We start from the raw sequence: 14,888 nt of genomic DNA on the forward strand, positions 1-14,888 counted from the left end.
AACAAAAAACTAAATAGGTTCTTGCACAAAATGTTGGTTTCCTGTTCATCAGTTTTTTGCCTTTTTTGAATGGTAATTTTCATGCAAGAGAGCCCGAGCCAGTATGTGTTTACTTTGTTGTTTGCTTCAAACCCTTTGTTGTTGGGTTAGGATAGCGGATATTTTATACGTGCATTAAAAAAGTATTACAAAAATGAAATATATTAAGAGCAAGTATTTTGTCCATATTTAAAATAACATTTTTGTCATACATCTGGCTAGGAAGTGCGAGGTCCTATGTGCCCCCCAGTAGACTAGTGTCAATTATCATACTGTGCACTAGGTGGCAGAAAGCAGCAAAAAGAGTTCAGTACTGTATCGTGAAAGCCTTTACTCGTGGGCTGTCCAGTTGAACTTATTCCATTGCTTCCTTTTTATTAAACGTTGCACAGTACAACCCAACTACAGTATACGTGTATATGCACAAGTACAAACACATCTCCAGAAGCTTCCTTTATGTGGCATTATGAGCCCTGCTATGGCAACAGAGCCCATAGTTACTATATGTTACAAACAATATGGCAACAACTCAAGTGTTTATCATCATTTATGCTCTGTTCTAAACTCTTGGACCGAGGAAGAATACGCTGCTGATGATGCATGAATGGAATTTGCAATCGAGGCCACGGGCATCGATTCATCCTTCAAATTCTGCCACTCAAACAATTAAGTTAGACGGGTTAATGCACTCTAACAAAGTGTGCACGCATGATAAAATCATAATACACCGCAGGGGATGCTCTGCACTAGGAACTCAATGTAATTAATGTAACAAGAAGGTTCCCTTGGGTGCATGCAGGGTGGGGTATGGGAGTGGGGGCTGAAGGTTTGCTGGTGTAGGAGGGGTAGAAGTGACAGGACAGGCCTTTCCTCAGGAAAACATATCACCTTCCACCACAATAGAGCTCGCCAGGAAACCACGGGCAGCCACATTGCTCTCTCGGGTCCATGAATACTTTCAGACACACTCTCACACTCATCAGTCACACACACACACACAAAGCTTGCACACTCCAGGATGACACGCTCCTGAAACACTGCAAGGATATCTTCTCAGGTAAGACCGTTTGCGCTGGACTCATTTTTATGTGTTCCAGTCAGCTCCATCACAATGTGGTTTGATTGTGTTTTCTAATTTGTTGTCTTATTCCATACAGGTGTAAAACAGGTAACGTGTCTAATAGATGGTGTCTACCCACCAGACACTTCATTAGGTACACCCACGCCATCTAATAAGATCCAATACGACCCTGCATGCCCCGAAATCATATATGAAATATTTCAAATGGAACCCTGCAGTTATAAACCACTGCAAACTGCCACTAACAATGACAAAATAATGACCTAATCATTTTTATTCCTGCTTATCATAAAATAATAGAGCTGTTGTATTTGATTTCATTTGATTTCATTTCATCTGTTATCCGGGAATTTCTATTAGTTAAATTAAATCAGACATTGATTCTAGCTTTCCAAAAATGTTCACATATGTAAGTGCATTACATTACATTGAAAAACATGTTTATTGTAAATATAACTAACAAAGTATATTAAAAATAATAGTTTGCTCCAACCAGAAAAAGTCCATTCTTAATAATGATAAAAAAACATAAAATGTTATTGTCATTGTGCAGGTTAGGCAGGTTTGCATTGGGGAAAAAAAAACAAAGGGAAGGTGCTGTAAATACAGAACTTACAACAAATTTAAATGATGTTATACATGCCTTATTATATGTGCAATGTTATTCTGTAAAATGTTAGGCTAAAACTATATTGTGATATTTTAGGCAAAAATGTTGTGTTTCTGACTTAAAAAAAAAAGGTAAATGTTGTAAATAACAAAAGCAGGTTGTAATGAGGCACAGATACATATGCTATGTATTTGAATATCAATAGCACAGAGTAACCTTTTACTTGCAAAAGATGAATAAACACAAATCTAAGTCGAACATTAATGAATCCCAACAGCGGTATTTGAATATCAATATCATAGAGTAACCTTTTACTTGCAGAAGATGAATAAACACAAATCTAAATCGAACATTAATGAATCCCATTTCAGTGACTAATCTGCATCAGTGTTAATGAGCATCCTGTCTTATCACGGTGAGAAGTTTGTTTCTAGTGCATATTTCTAGTGTAGTGTATGGTTGAAATCGTGTAAAAAGCAATGCATTATATAAGTGATAAGCAGCATGTGAAAAATTATTTTTCCACTTTTTTTACAAGTTTTTTTTTTTCCCTGTTGTTCAACAGTTCAAATCTCAAGTGCAATCATGCCCATTCTAAAGAAGCTCCCAGGTAGGTCCAAGAGCTGCCATGAGTTCCCCAGAGTGAATGGTGAACTTATCCTACCGAGGCTTGACTTGGACCTCAAGGACTTGAATGATCTTAATGATCTGAAGGAGTTGCACAACCTGAAAGATCTGAAAAAGAACCTGAACCCTTTTGAGGATGTTGACCTGGATGAGGATGAGAGGAATGGCGGCGACACAGGCCTCATCATGGGTGAGGTCAGGGGGAACCTACAGCTGAGGTCGTCTCGTGATGGAGAAGAGGAGGAAAATGAGCTGAATGCGGAGAGACATGGGGCGGGAAATCCAAAAGGAAAGCCGCTTAGGGGCACCCTGGAGCGGATTTGTGGTGTGTCACCACTGAAAACCCTTGGAAAATTGGGCAAGGGGCTCCGCAAATCTGGACGGAGTGTGTGGGGGCACAACACACCCTACTATAGCCCTGGAGACTCAAATACGCTCCCAACAGAGAGGGAAAAAAGGAAAGGACTACGCAGAAGCTCAGAAGGAATTATGACTCTATTCCGGTGAGGCTGAAATACATTCAAATTTAACTTGAGGTAGTCAAAGCCTTTTTCCTGATATAGACACATAAATAAAATGAAAGATTAAATTATCGATGGAGTAACATGATAAAATGTAAACTTCACACTGAATGTTTGATGTGCAAGAAATATACCTTATAGAAAATATAATTATATTATTGATTCCTTATTATATATATATATATATATATATATATATATATATATAAATATATATATATATATATAAATATATATATATATATATATATATATATATATATATAAATATATATATATATATATATATATAAATATATATATATATATATATATATATATATATATATATATATATATATATAAATATATATATATATAGTACTTCCTATTATTATTATTATTGACAAAATAAGAATGACATAGTCACAAAAGTGCACCTGTAAGAGCATGAGAAGACTGCCACTTTCCGCAGACTATATTGATTAAATAAATCCTTAGGTCAAGTTGAAAAAAAAAAGAGATTTTTTAACATTTTCAAGTAATGAACGTGCTTATCTCCCTTGTTGTTATGTCATTTGCTGTTGACTTTCTTTCAGCGGCATGTTGCACACTCACTGTCCCTCCTAAAATGGGACTATTTTTATATAAAGGTGTTCCTCGTGCTTGGCAGCAGCACAGTTTTACATTTTGAATAGGTGTCACTAATAAATAAAATCTATTTTCCATTACCAATTTGTAGCACCAAGCCTTTCATGTGATCACGTATGAAGCCCCTTCATCCTCTCATCCCATTTATATTGTTAATTTTGTTTTTCGCTGCGGATCCTGTGCAGCATTACCGGCCGTCGTAAAGAGGATCGCAGAGAAAGCCTGCCCTGTGGGGACCTGAGTGCAGACAGTGAGGCGGAGGCTTCTAGGCGGTCCTCCTTCCTCAGGATGGTCAGCCTTGGCAAGCTGAAGAGGGAATCCATGTCCGACAAGGCCTCACAGGAGACTGACGAAGACACAGAGGAAGAGGAGCCAGTGGTCAAAACCAGAGAGCCCCTCTCAGGTAGTGAACAAGGATATAATGAGTTGCCGCAGATTATAAGTGATACTACACTGAATAGCCTTTGTTTCTGCTCAAGCTCATGTGCTGTGGCATATCAGTTTTTAAGAAGAAGTCAAGCCAAATATTTACTTTACAATATATTCTTTACAATATATCCCCACTAGTCTAAACATTGTATTCTGATTGATATTGAGTTGGTGGAATATGAGTTAAGCAGCTAAATCCACCCATTTTGGCGGCTCATTTTGCCACTTACTGTCGACTGAAAATTACATCACAGTTGCTCAGATTTCATGTTCCACAAACCCAATATTAATCAGAATTACTTATTTTGATTGGAGAATTTGTACTTTTTTCATAGCATAAAAATGCCCAGTACAGTATAAAATTATTGTAAATAAATATAAAAAAAAAGCTTGAAACTGTTTGAAAGGTTGTAAAGTTACCTTGTTGGTGCTTGAGGGGAGATAACATCGCTCATGAGCCAAGATGTTAGCACTTCCTTTTTTCACCTCTGTTATGATTAGATGCAATATAAAATATAAGGGCTTTACAGCAAAACTGTGCACTGCACCAAAAATAGCATATTCAAAGAGAATAGCGCCTAGCTAGCTAGCTAACTTGCGCCTGAGTAAAAATCAGCCATAGATATGAATAGGTAGATACAACATGCCCATTTTAGCTGCGTGCCGACGGCGATGCTAAGGCTATGTCCATGCTTTCCGTTAGCTGGGAACATTGCCACTGCCAGCATGGCTGCCACATTGACGCATGTTTTAGCCTGCTCGAGTCTACCGTAAGCAGCACAACCCTGAAACATGTAACCAATCTCTGTTTGTTCATGGCACCTCAGTGACATTCACTGGTGCTGTGGCAAATTGCGCCAATTCTGGAACTAGCAGACTTAAAAAGCTATTTAAGAATGGATGTTTTGAGGGGACTGCGCACTAACTTTCCCTTCTTGAATCTGGGGTCAATTGGTTCCAAGTCTGTTAAAAAAATATGGTTCCTTGCCTTCTACAGTAGATGGCTATAGATTTGAGCTCCACATAATCCTGAGTCATTGGGTCCAATCAACAGACTGTCAAATCAGGAAATAACTGCATTTCCTCATACCCTAGAGCCCACCAGATAGAAATTTCACATCATTTCTGTTTACTGACTCCACAGGGAACAAAGTTTGTGATAGAAAAGTGTGTAGCAAGAGGCTAAAATAGATCAGACTCAGTAGCCCCCAACTCACATGTAAATCACTGTTGCAGACTTCATGCAGGTGTCAATGTGAATGGTTGTCTGTCTTGTGTATGTGACTTGCATTTGGCTGCCAACCAATCCAGGGTTTAGTCTGCCTCTTGAGCGCACTACATGTATCCTCTCCTTTGTTCAGATGTTTTCTTTCCAAATCACACTAACTAATTTGGTCTATGTCTTTCTCCCAACAGTACTGGAGATTTTACAATTAGTCAACCATCGAGACCTGCTCCTTGCCGACACGCATATTCAGGAACTAGAGCGAGAGTGTGAGCTGTTGTCTCTCCTGCCAACTCCAGCTACTCCCGTCCTCAGTCCTACTTTTAGTCCCTGCAGTCCTCCTGGCATGATTCCCCTATCATGTTCATCCTTGGATGAGTCACTCAGCTCCAACGCAACTCTGGATTCAAGCCGTCGAAAAGAGAAGGACGTAGAGCTCCTCTACGAGGCTTTGATGAAAGAGATGTGGGATGTTGTGCGAGAGTCTCTCCGTCAGCCCAGTGCCGGGCCCAACCTCGGGCTTGTGGTACTGGTTATTCAACAGGAGGAGCATGCAGATGTGACCTGGGCCCTCAGAGAGGACAGCAAGCCAGATCGAGATTTGGACGTAGCTCCCCAGACACAACAAAGCCACCGTCCTCGGCGAATGAAGATTAAGTGGAGGGAAGCTGTGGCGGAGGCTGCTGATTGGAGCCTGCCACACCAGGTGGACACTCAGGCAGGCCAGCTGGCATCATACCTGGAGCGCCTGAGGAGTCGAATGGTGGATGACCTGGACGCTGCGAAGAGGAATGCCGTGTCCATTTACCCTGAGGAGTTTTCTGCGTTCCAGGTGTATGTGGAAAGTTATCATAAAGCCGTGGCTAAACGTCTAAGAACCCTTACCCGTGGCCCACTGCAGATTACTGATGTCTACTCATTGTTGGACTGGTTCTACAACATCTACAACCGGTAGAGTACACTTTATAGTATGGAAGTACTAGAGTGAATCTCATTCAATCTACTTCAATAAAATGTACCTTTTATGAATAATTACTTACAAAATATGTATTGCATTTTTCTCTTTCCAAGTGATGTTTTGGGAACCATTGGCACTGCAACAACAATCAACTATGCCTCCCTGGAACCTATTCTGCCGCCAGACACAGTGGACCAATTGGAAAAGGAGTGTCTTAGTATTGTCAAAGTAAGAGAAGAGTTTTCTTTTGGGTGCCTCTCAAAAAATATAATAACAGATTAAATTTGTTATTTCATTTGCAGGAGAAGGTGACAAAAGAGCTAATTCAGGTTCTGGATGACGAAGAGAGGCGATGGGCTCATACTCTACACATAGAGGAGTATCAGTCCCACCTAGCACGCTCGGTCATTCAGGTATTTTATTTTATTTTTTTCAATGTTTAAAAACATGATGCAACCACCACACATCTATCTTAACAGTCAAGTAATTCACAATTCCAGAGGCTGAAAGTAGATCTGGACAAATCTACATCTGTAAACCAGTTCCTAGGGGCAAGAGTGGCTCGTTTTAGTCTCATCGGTTTGGCGGACTTCCTTTATAGGTGAGTTGGAAAACATCACCAAGGTCTGTAGAAATCTGTTGCTGTGTCTACGCCCAACAAGTTTATAGCTACTCTATGAATAACAACAGATCAATATTATTTGTCATACCTGAACTACAATTTTAACAAAATACCAGTCTATTAAAATTAGAAGACAGACATCAAAGGCACGCAATTTGGAGTTCAACCCACATCTACTTGTTTCCTACTAAAACGAGTGGAAATTTACAAGCGCCACGGAAAAGACTGAGTTTGACTTTAAAGTTAACACATATATCATTTTTTTTTAAAAATCACTACTTTGTCATCTGTTGGATCTGGTGTTGCCCTTGATACAAAATTGCTATGCTGGACATGGTTATTTTGTGGATGTAGATTCTCAAAGAAAATGTTGTATACAGTTTCCAGAGAAAAGTGGAGATGTTTCATGAGACTCAGGCAGAGTTTGGCGATCGAGGAGATGGATATGTTTCCAGAACCATAGCCCTTGTCAACTGCTGCCCTCCTCTCAGGTAAAACAAACTTTTATTCCATCTATACTCTACTCTTTTTTTATTTTTTAGGATGTGTTTCACTACAGTAATTAGATTAATCTGTATATTCATGTCATTGTTGGACACTGTAGAGCATTTGTGGAGCGCTGCAGGCAGTGTGACCCACAGGCCAGCGAGGACTCAGCAAAGAGTGCCAACTCCTCCCTGGACAGGATCATCAACCAGTCTGTGAGGGTGCTGGCTGATAGGCTGTTTGAGCACATTAGGGTGGGTAAATGTTCAGCCAGGTCTTTTGAAATAAACCAAACAATGAAATGTTCATTTAGCCTCAGATTATTTTTCTTGTTAACATCACATTCACACATCAACTTGTCATATGCCAGTTTCGTTCATTAAACCAGCAAAATGTTAAACACGTTTTCGTCAGAAAGCTCCCATTTTAACCATTGTTGCCCCATTGTTATTTCCAGCCGTTTTTTGACAAAATGATCAAGAGAAAGTGGCTAAACAACACAGAGACATTTGAGGCCATTGAAGCCAGCATTAAACAACACTTCAAAAAGTTCAGAAGGATGGATCCTCCACCGTATCAGGTACGTGTTAACAGAAACATTCAATTTATCTAGTGTTTGATGAGGTTGAGGTCACATGAGACAAAATTCTCTTTGGATTTTTTTGAATGACACAGACGCTGGTGGGTGAGGTGCACCGTCGGGTCCTAGTCGAGTATGTCCGAGCCATCATGCGGGGACGCATCATGTGCACCTCCTCCAAGATGAGAAAGAGAATGGCTTTCCGCTTACAAGATGAAGCCAAGCAGCTTAAAGGACTCTTTAAGGATTTGGTGAGTCTGTTCTTCATACAAAATACTACATTATCTCAGTCACTTTTCTCAGTCCAGCCATTCAATCCCAAGAACTTATTTATATTTTTTTCAAACGTTAGGGTAAAAGAGGGTCTCAAAATGCCTGGCAGTGAATGAGTTAAAAGCATTTAAAAACAAAGAACTAAGGACATTTAAAAATACAAGTACAAAAATAAAAGACAGCTTACAAAAATCACAAAAAGTACAAGAATAAACATTTTCTAAAAAGTGACTTTTAAAATTCCTTATGAGAGCTCAAATGTTTGTGGCCTTTCAAAAAGTGTTGAGGCTCTTGGTGGACATGAGGAGCTTCCAGAAGACTGGATTGCTACAGTCAAGGTGATCTGAGGGACGGGCAGGAGAATACTTGGAATGTCTTATGATTAGAAAAGGGAGAAGGAGACTTCGTGGTGGAACCAGTCAGTGCTCTAAAGCATATAAGGAAAGAGGTTAGCTGAGGAGAAGTAGGACATTGAGAAGATCAGGAAATGAGACATGTGTAAAAGGAGATGTGACTTAGAGCCAAGGCAGAGTGTCAAAGGCTAAAAAAGAACCATATGATGACAAGTATGGCATGTTTGACAGTAAAGAATGTGAAAAAGAGTTTTACAGGTTAGCCAGACCAAGAGGTAGGGATGGAAAAGATGTGCAGCCGGTTAGGGCGATTAAGGATAGAGATGGAAATACGTTAACTGGTGCCAGTAGTGTAGTGGATAGAACAATACTTTGAGTTGTTGAATGAGGAAAACGAGAGAGAACGAAGAGTAGAAGAGACAATTCTGGTGGACCAGGAATTAACAATGATTGGTAAGGAAGAAGTCAGGAAGGCACTTAAAAAGGATGAAAAATGGAAAGAAAGTACAATACCTTTAGATTTTTTGACTAGAGGGTGAGAAGATGCTTGAGGAATGGAGGAAAAGTGTGCTGGTGCCCGTTTTCAAGAACAAGGGTGATGTGAAGAGTTGTGGTTACTGTCGAGGAAACAAGTTGATGAGCCACACAATGAATTTATGGGAAAGAGTAGTGGAAGTTAGACTCAGGACAGAAGTGAGTATTTGAGAACAAGAGTATGGTTTACTGACTAGGAAGAGTACTATTGTACAGATTCGTTATTTGCCTGGCTTGACGGTGTTGATGGTAGAGAAGTACAGAAAAGGTCAGAAGGAGCTGCATTGTGTCTTTGTCGATCTAGAGAAAGCCTATGACAGGATACCCTGAGAGGAACTGTGGTACTGCACGAAGAAGGTCTGGAGTGGCAGAGAAGCAGTGGTGGGCACGTCAATTATTTCACGCCAGGGGTTCCAATGTGGTCATCTGCGACCGTGCATTTCTCAGCTACATAGAGTACTGTAAAACTGAATAAAACAGAATATACTGCCAAGTGGAATGCCACGGATGGTGGCTGATAATGGAGACTGCCGCTCCAACTTCCTAGGTCAGGAATAAGCCAGACAGTGTTGATACAGGAGTGAGTTCTGAAAAATGGCTGCCGTCAGTGAGATGGATATAAATGATCCTGGCTTACGTTAGCACTAACCTGAAGGGGGAAGAGGCTGTAAAACAACTATGCCTGACAGTGTGGCATTTGCCCCTTTCTGTGACCGAGTTCAAACAAGTGCCCGTCACCTCGGTTGACAACAGGAAGCTGCTGTGTTCAGAGGGAACTTCCTGTTCCTGTCAGCTGGCTGACTTTGAAGTGAGTCTGGGATGGCCTTGATGGCTTTTTTCGCTGAGGGTAGAATGAAGTGACTATGAAAAATGGCAACTGGGGCCGGGGCAGCTTTTTAGGCACGGTTTAAAAAAGAGATTGTTATTTTTAGCAAATGCCAACCCCAAGAATTCTGCTGTCTTTGGAGGAAAACAATGACCAGAAAAACAGAGTTGTAGTTTTGTTATTCACTTGGTGAATCAACAACGTTTTTACCCTCTGGCCTTCGAGAGAGTTAAGAATGTCTTATAAAAGTAGTTCAGAATCACTATTCAATTCTTATTTTGTTGTACTTTATGCTTACTGCATGCTTACATGAGAAATTCATGCTTACATAAGAAGTGATTTACCTTTGGAGACAAATTCAACTACTGTGAAATAGAGAAATGTTTTCTTGAGCGTTTTCATTGCCTTTATTCACCGAGTAAAGCGCAGAAACAGGGGGGGCCATTTTACTAAATTTTGCTGGTCTTTCATTTGTTTTCCATCAGAACCCTGGGTACCTGTCCGTCATTCGTCAGTCTGTCATTTTTCAAGCCACACCGAATTGTAACCGTCACTTGGTCAGTCCATCAGTCAATCCGTCAGTCAATCTGTCATTTAGTCCAGGGGTGTCAAACTCATCTCACATTGTGGGCCACATACGGCCTCGGTAGATGTCAAGTGGGCCGGACCATTAAAATGATACCATACTCAGCTATAAATAACCCAAATATCGTGTATTTCCTCTGTTTTGGTGTAAAGGAGCACAAGAACATTTGGAAAATGTTGAAATTTAATGAACATTCCTTTTACAAAACATTTAATGAAACACCTAAGATTTCCTTAGACAAATGTGCAATTTACTTTTATCATTCACGTATATGCATTACAAATAATCCCACTGATTGTACAAAGTCACAAAACTTTACTTTAAGATTAAACGAGATTTATAAAGAAAGAAATATTGTCTTCTACTCTCTCAAAACAGTGTGCCCCCTAGCGGATAAATCATGAATTGCAACGTATTAAAAATATTAATTCTGTGTCTTTTATGCATTTTTTCACATTTAAATGATCCTGCGGACCTGATGGTACCTCCCTGGGGGCCGTTTACGGCCCGCGGGCCGTATGTTCGATAACCCTGATTTAGTCCATCGGCTCATTAGTTATTCAGTCAGTCCTTCCCCCCACGAACAAAACACGTCAGCAAAAAAGGCCTCCATCACTGAGTGATTAGTGGTTAGTGATGATTAGTCTGAGGGATGAAAATCTACTTCCGTCAGTGCTTAGTCCGTCATTTTTAAAAAGTCATTCGTTGATCGTCAGCAAAATGGGCATCCGTCAGTGACCGACTGACGGACCGGTCAGTCTTGATGGAATGCTCACCTATGCGCAGAAATATTACAGTCATAAACAGGCGCCACACAATGACTCCTCACCAGCGTTGTCACGCCATTTGATTTTTTCAGTACGCAATACCGATATTCATGTTATTTGAGGGTGCCATATCAAGGCTGTTTGTGCTGTTTAAAAGACCAAAAAATCCCTCAGGACGCCTGGCTATGCAACCCTCTTGAATCTGGAACATGGGGCAGTTAGTTGTCTACATAAACGGTGAATCTTAACGTTGGAACAACATAAAAGGAATGAATAAATTTAATGAATAAAATAATTAATATCTTAATATGGTAAATAATACAATTCTCCTAACATGTCTTCTTCAGGAATCAAATTCATCTTGGTTGGACAGTCTCATCTGCCACCTGGCTGACATAGTTCTCCTTGAAGACACGCCCTCCATCCAGATGGAGGTTGCTGTCCTGGTGAAAGAATTTCCAGATATTCGGTAAGGGTTTAACAAATAAAATGTGTTAGAATATTTCTGTCAGGATGTGTCTATAATAACAGATTCTCTGCACTATATCCCCAATGGTCTTATATTATTCATGCTTACTGTCACACATGCTCCGTTGTTTTTGGCGTCAAGCCAAGCAGGGAAATGTATGAGTATGTATGTTTTTTTTGTCACAATGGATCAAAACAAGGAAAGGAGCAAGAAAACATATCATACATTAACTTTGCTATTTTTGGATATACTATTCTGTTTTGAGAGTGGATAAGGCTAAGAGGCCTCTGTGTAGGTGGGAGCCCAAACTGCCAAAGATGTTTGTGCACAGATTAAGACTGAGATGACAGTTGGCAACCTTACCGCCTATGACGCAGAACTCTCTAAAGAGCAGACAGGAAGCTGCTGCGGAGTACTTCCTGTTCCTGCCACTCTGCAGGAGACAGACTGGTGCCACATAGAGAGAGAGATAGATAGACCTTTTTGGCTAGCTCAATGCTTGACTCACCCTTTTTCGTTAGCTGTGGTATTCCCTGTTGGTATTTTAGAATTCTCTGCTTCTGGCTCGGACCCTAGTAAAATAAAAGTTTCATGGACAAGCTACTGCTTCTAATTCAAATATTAATCAGGAATAATATGTTTGAATTTTTTTCTTTATTGAAATGTGAAATTTCCAATAAATAAAAGCAATTTCATTATTATGAAATAATAGGGCAGAGGTCAAATTTACAGATTGTAGGTACAGATTGTTACAGTTACAGATTGTAGGTACAGTAATGAATTGGCATTGGCTGTCACTAGTGTGAGTAGTAATAATGTTGTGGTTGGTGCGCTATGCCATATAGATGTTGTTGTTTCGGACTGAAATCAAAAGTATTAGGAAAAGACAGAATTTTGTAATTGAGGCTAGGTGAATCCAGTGAATTTATATCTATGGTAAAATAAATGAACAATTAGATAAGTGATTATCTTCGAGGACATGGAAAAGAGACTTTCATCCAGAGAGATACAAACTGTTGACATTTTCACAGAGAAAGAGAAGGGAATAATTTGTATGCCATCAGGTGGTCAGAATAAAATGTAAGGCTTGACAGCAAAGAAGCACTCTTTTTTTCCAACAGATACCAGATCACACTTTTCCCTTCCCAATCCCTAATACTGTTTTGGGGTTAGTTTTAACATGTTATGGTTATGGTATCTAGCACAATAAAAAGTGGTAGGCCTATATAGTAAATTACCTTTACAATTACTTCTGATCCCACCACATCACACTAACTGCCGACCAGATCTGTCATCTGTATAGGTGAACATTTTCTGCAACATTTCATTTGAGCATTTCAGAGCAAAATTTGATAAACAACTTTTTATTTTTTTGCTGAGTAGAAAAAACAGGCATTTTTTAGGTGAAGTGTACACTGTATATTCAAGGGATGTCATACCTACACTCTAAAAAGTTAGATAAAAAAATAACCAAAATTGGGTCAAAAGGGGACCGACCCAAAAATTCAGTCAGAACCCAAACTATTGGGTTGTTCTGTGCAAAACAAACCCCACCACTCGAAAAATTGCATTGTTTTGTAGTTTATTCATTAAGTTGGGGTTAAATAAATACAGGTATTTATTATTTTTTTAAACCAAATTTGGGTTATTTTTTAAACAACTGTTTTAGTGTAACGAATAATAGTACATTGTATCAATTAAAGGGGAGAACACTATTTGAGGTGTACTGTATATCCTGAATGTTCTTAATTTGCAAATAGTCAGACAGAACCAAAACCAACACAAGATCAACAACAATCACACCAACCAAAACAATGTGCAGAAATTATGTGATACACAGACATTAAACAGAACGCTAGACACAAAACTAGTCACAATTTGTCTTCTTCGTCTTTAAGAAGCATAGCATGCCAATTTATTTTCATGTTGGATCAAAATTGATTTAAAAAAATATGCCCATCATGAGCAGTTATCCAGTGGCCTGCACTGAATCACACCCATGATGATATTCAGTCCAACGTCACACCCACTTGTATATTGTTTAATTCTGACATTTCGAAGCACGTTATCAGTGACTAGAAAGTGTAATAGCATTTTTTTTTACAGTATGAACCATTCATAGTTACAATGTGCTTTAAATATCATTAGTTCCTTCCCCGAAATAGATGACTCAGACGGATATGGTGCAAAGTCATTTCTGTATTAATGACACCCAACAGAGCCAATGTCCATTAGCGGTCGTCACCTTCCACTCATCACCTCCGTGTCCTTCCTCTCAACAGGCAGAAACATGTCTCCACCCTACTCAACATACGAGGCATGATGCGTCAGGCGGAGCGTCTAGAGATCCTCAACATAGTCAAAGACTTTCAGTGCAGCTCTGCCTTAATCTGCCGGGATCATGCCATTTTTTCTGACATCCCCATTACCTCAGAGGTGCACTGCATTAGCCTGGGATTCCTGCGTCTTGCCATGGCTGTCACCAACTGGTTCTCGGAGCACCGACCAAGGCAAACCCGCAGGAAAAGTGCCAGAAACACAAGAGCTCAATCCGCTGAGAGCCAGAACATTGAAGACGCAAATAAATTCAACAGAGAAGAATAGCTAGCTTGGTGTGAAAGTGAGAAGAGCAGTTGCAGTCATACTGTGATGGGATGAGACATACATGCACCTTGACAAAAATTGACAGTGCCAGCTTTTGTACAAGCAAGCAACGTAAAGAAACTTAACTTGAGGTACTGCTCATTCTGTTCACACTCACATAACACTATTCTGAAAGAACCATGACCTTTAATTTCGTTTTCTGGTCTTAACTGTCATTGGACACAAACAATTCATATTAAGGTTTTTTGGGCCCACCTCAGTATGAAATGATAATGCCATCATAGCAGAGGCAATTCAATATGATGCTTTGTTGTTTATCATTTATTTACCAGGCGATATATACTGTACACATTTTTGGTTTATAGACTATGGTATATAGTGATGTGTTGAACTCTCACTGTGAATGATATGGATCCATTGCTGGAAACCTAATAAAGACCCATTGATTGGGTAGATTGAGCAGATTTGAAGTTGTCTCATTGTGTGTATAATAATGTCATCTTGCGCCTCATTGGCTTACCGAGGTTCACTCTTAAAGAGGAAATTAACCTAGACATATTTTTTTCAGGAATATGTTCCCAGCAGGCCCACTAGTTGAAACACGGCATTCTGATTAATATTGCGTTTGTGGAATGTGAGTTAAGCAGCAAAATCCACCCCTTTTTAGC

General features: G+C 39.7%; 1 protein-coding gene across 2 annotated transcripts; it reads left to right on the forward strand.

Moving 5' to 3' along the window:
- The first annotated feature begins 964 nt into the window (after nucleotides 1–964).
- Nucleotides 965–14,672, forward strand: exoc3l2a (exocyst complex component 3-like 2a). 2 transcript variants are annotated; one of them, XM_086012687.1, is made up of 14 exons: nucleotides 965–1,096; nucleotides 1,197–1,253; nucleotides 2,296–2,860; nucleotides 3,694–3,911; nucleotides 5,354–6,113; nucleotides 6,234–6,348; nucleotides 6,423–6,533; nucleotides 6,621–6,721; nucleotides 7,123–7,233; nucleotides 7,347–7,482; nucleotides 7,686–7,808; nucleotides 7,904–8,059; nucleotides 11,495–11,616; nucleotides 13,899–14,672. In XM_086012687.1, exons 1-14 carry the CDS (start codon nucleotides 988–990, stop codon nucleotides 14,218–14,220), a joined length of 3,006 nt encoding a protein of 1,001 aa, XP_085868813.1. In that variant the 5' UTR covers nucleotides 965–987; the 3' UTR covers nucleotides 14,221–14,672. The 2 variants fall into 2 exon arrangements, with proteins under 2 accessions (XP_085868813.1, XP_085868814.1); XM_086012688.1 differs by lacking the exon at nucleotides 1,197–1,253 and having other exon boundaries at nucleotides 969–1,096.
- The last annotated feature ends 216 nt before the right edge of the window (nucleotides 14,673–14,888 follow it).

Source organism: Filicampus tigris, chromosome 17, assembly GCF_054856515.1.
Source record: "Filicampus tigris isolate MCC_2025a chromosome 17, RoL_Ftig_1.0, whole genome shotgun sequence".
Taxonomy (NCBI): domain Eukaryota; kingdom Metazoa; phylum Chordata; class Actinopteri; order Syngnathiformes; family Syngnathidae; genus Filicampus; species Filicampus tigris.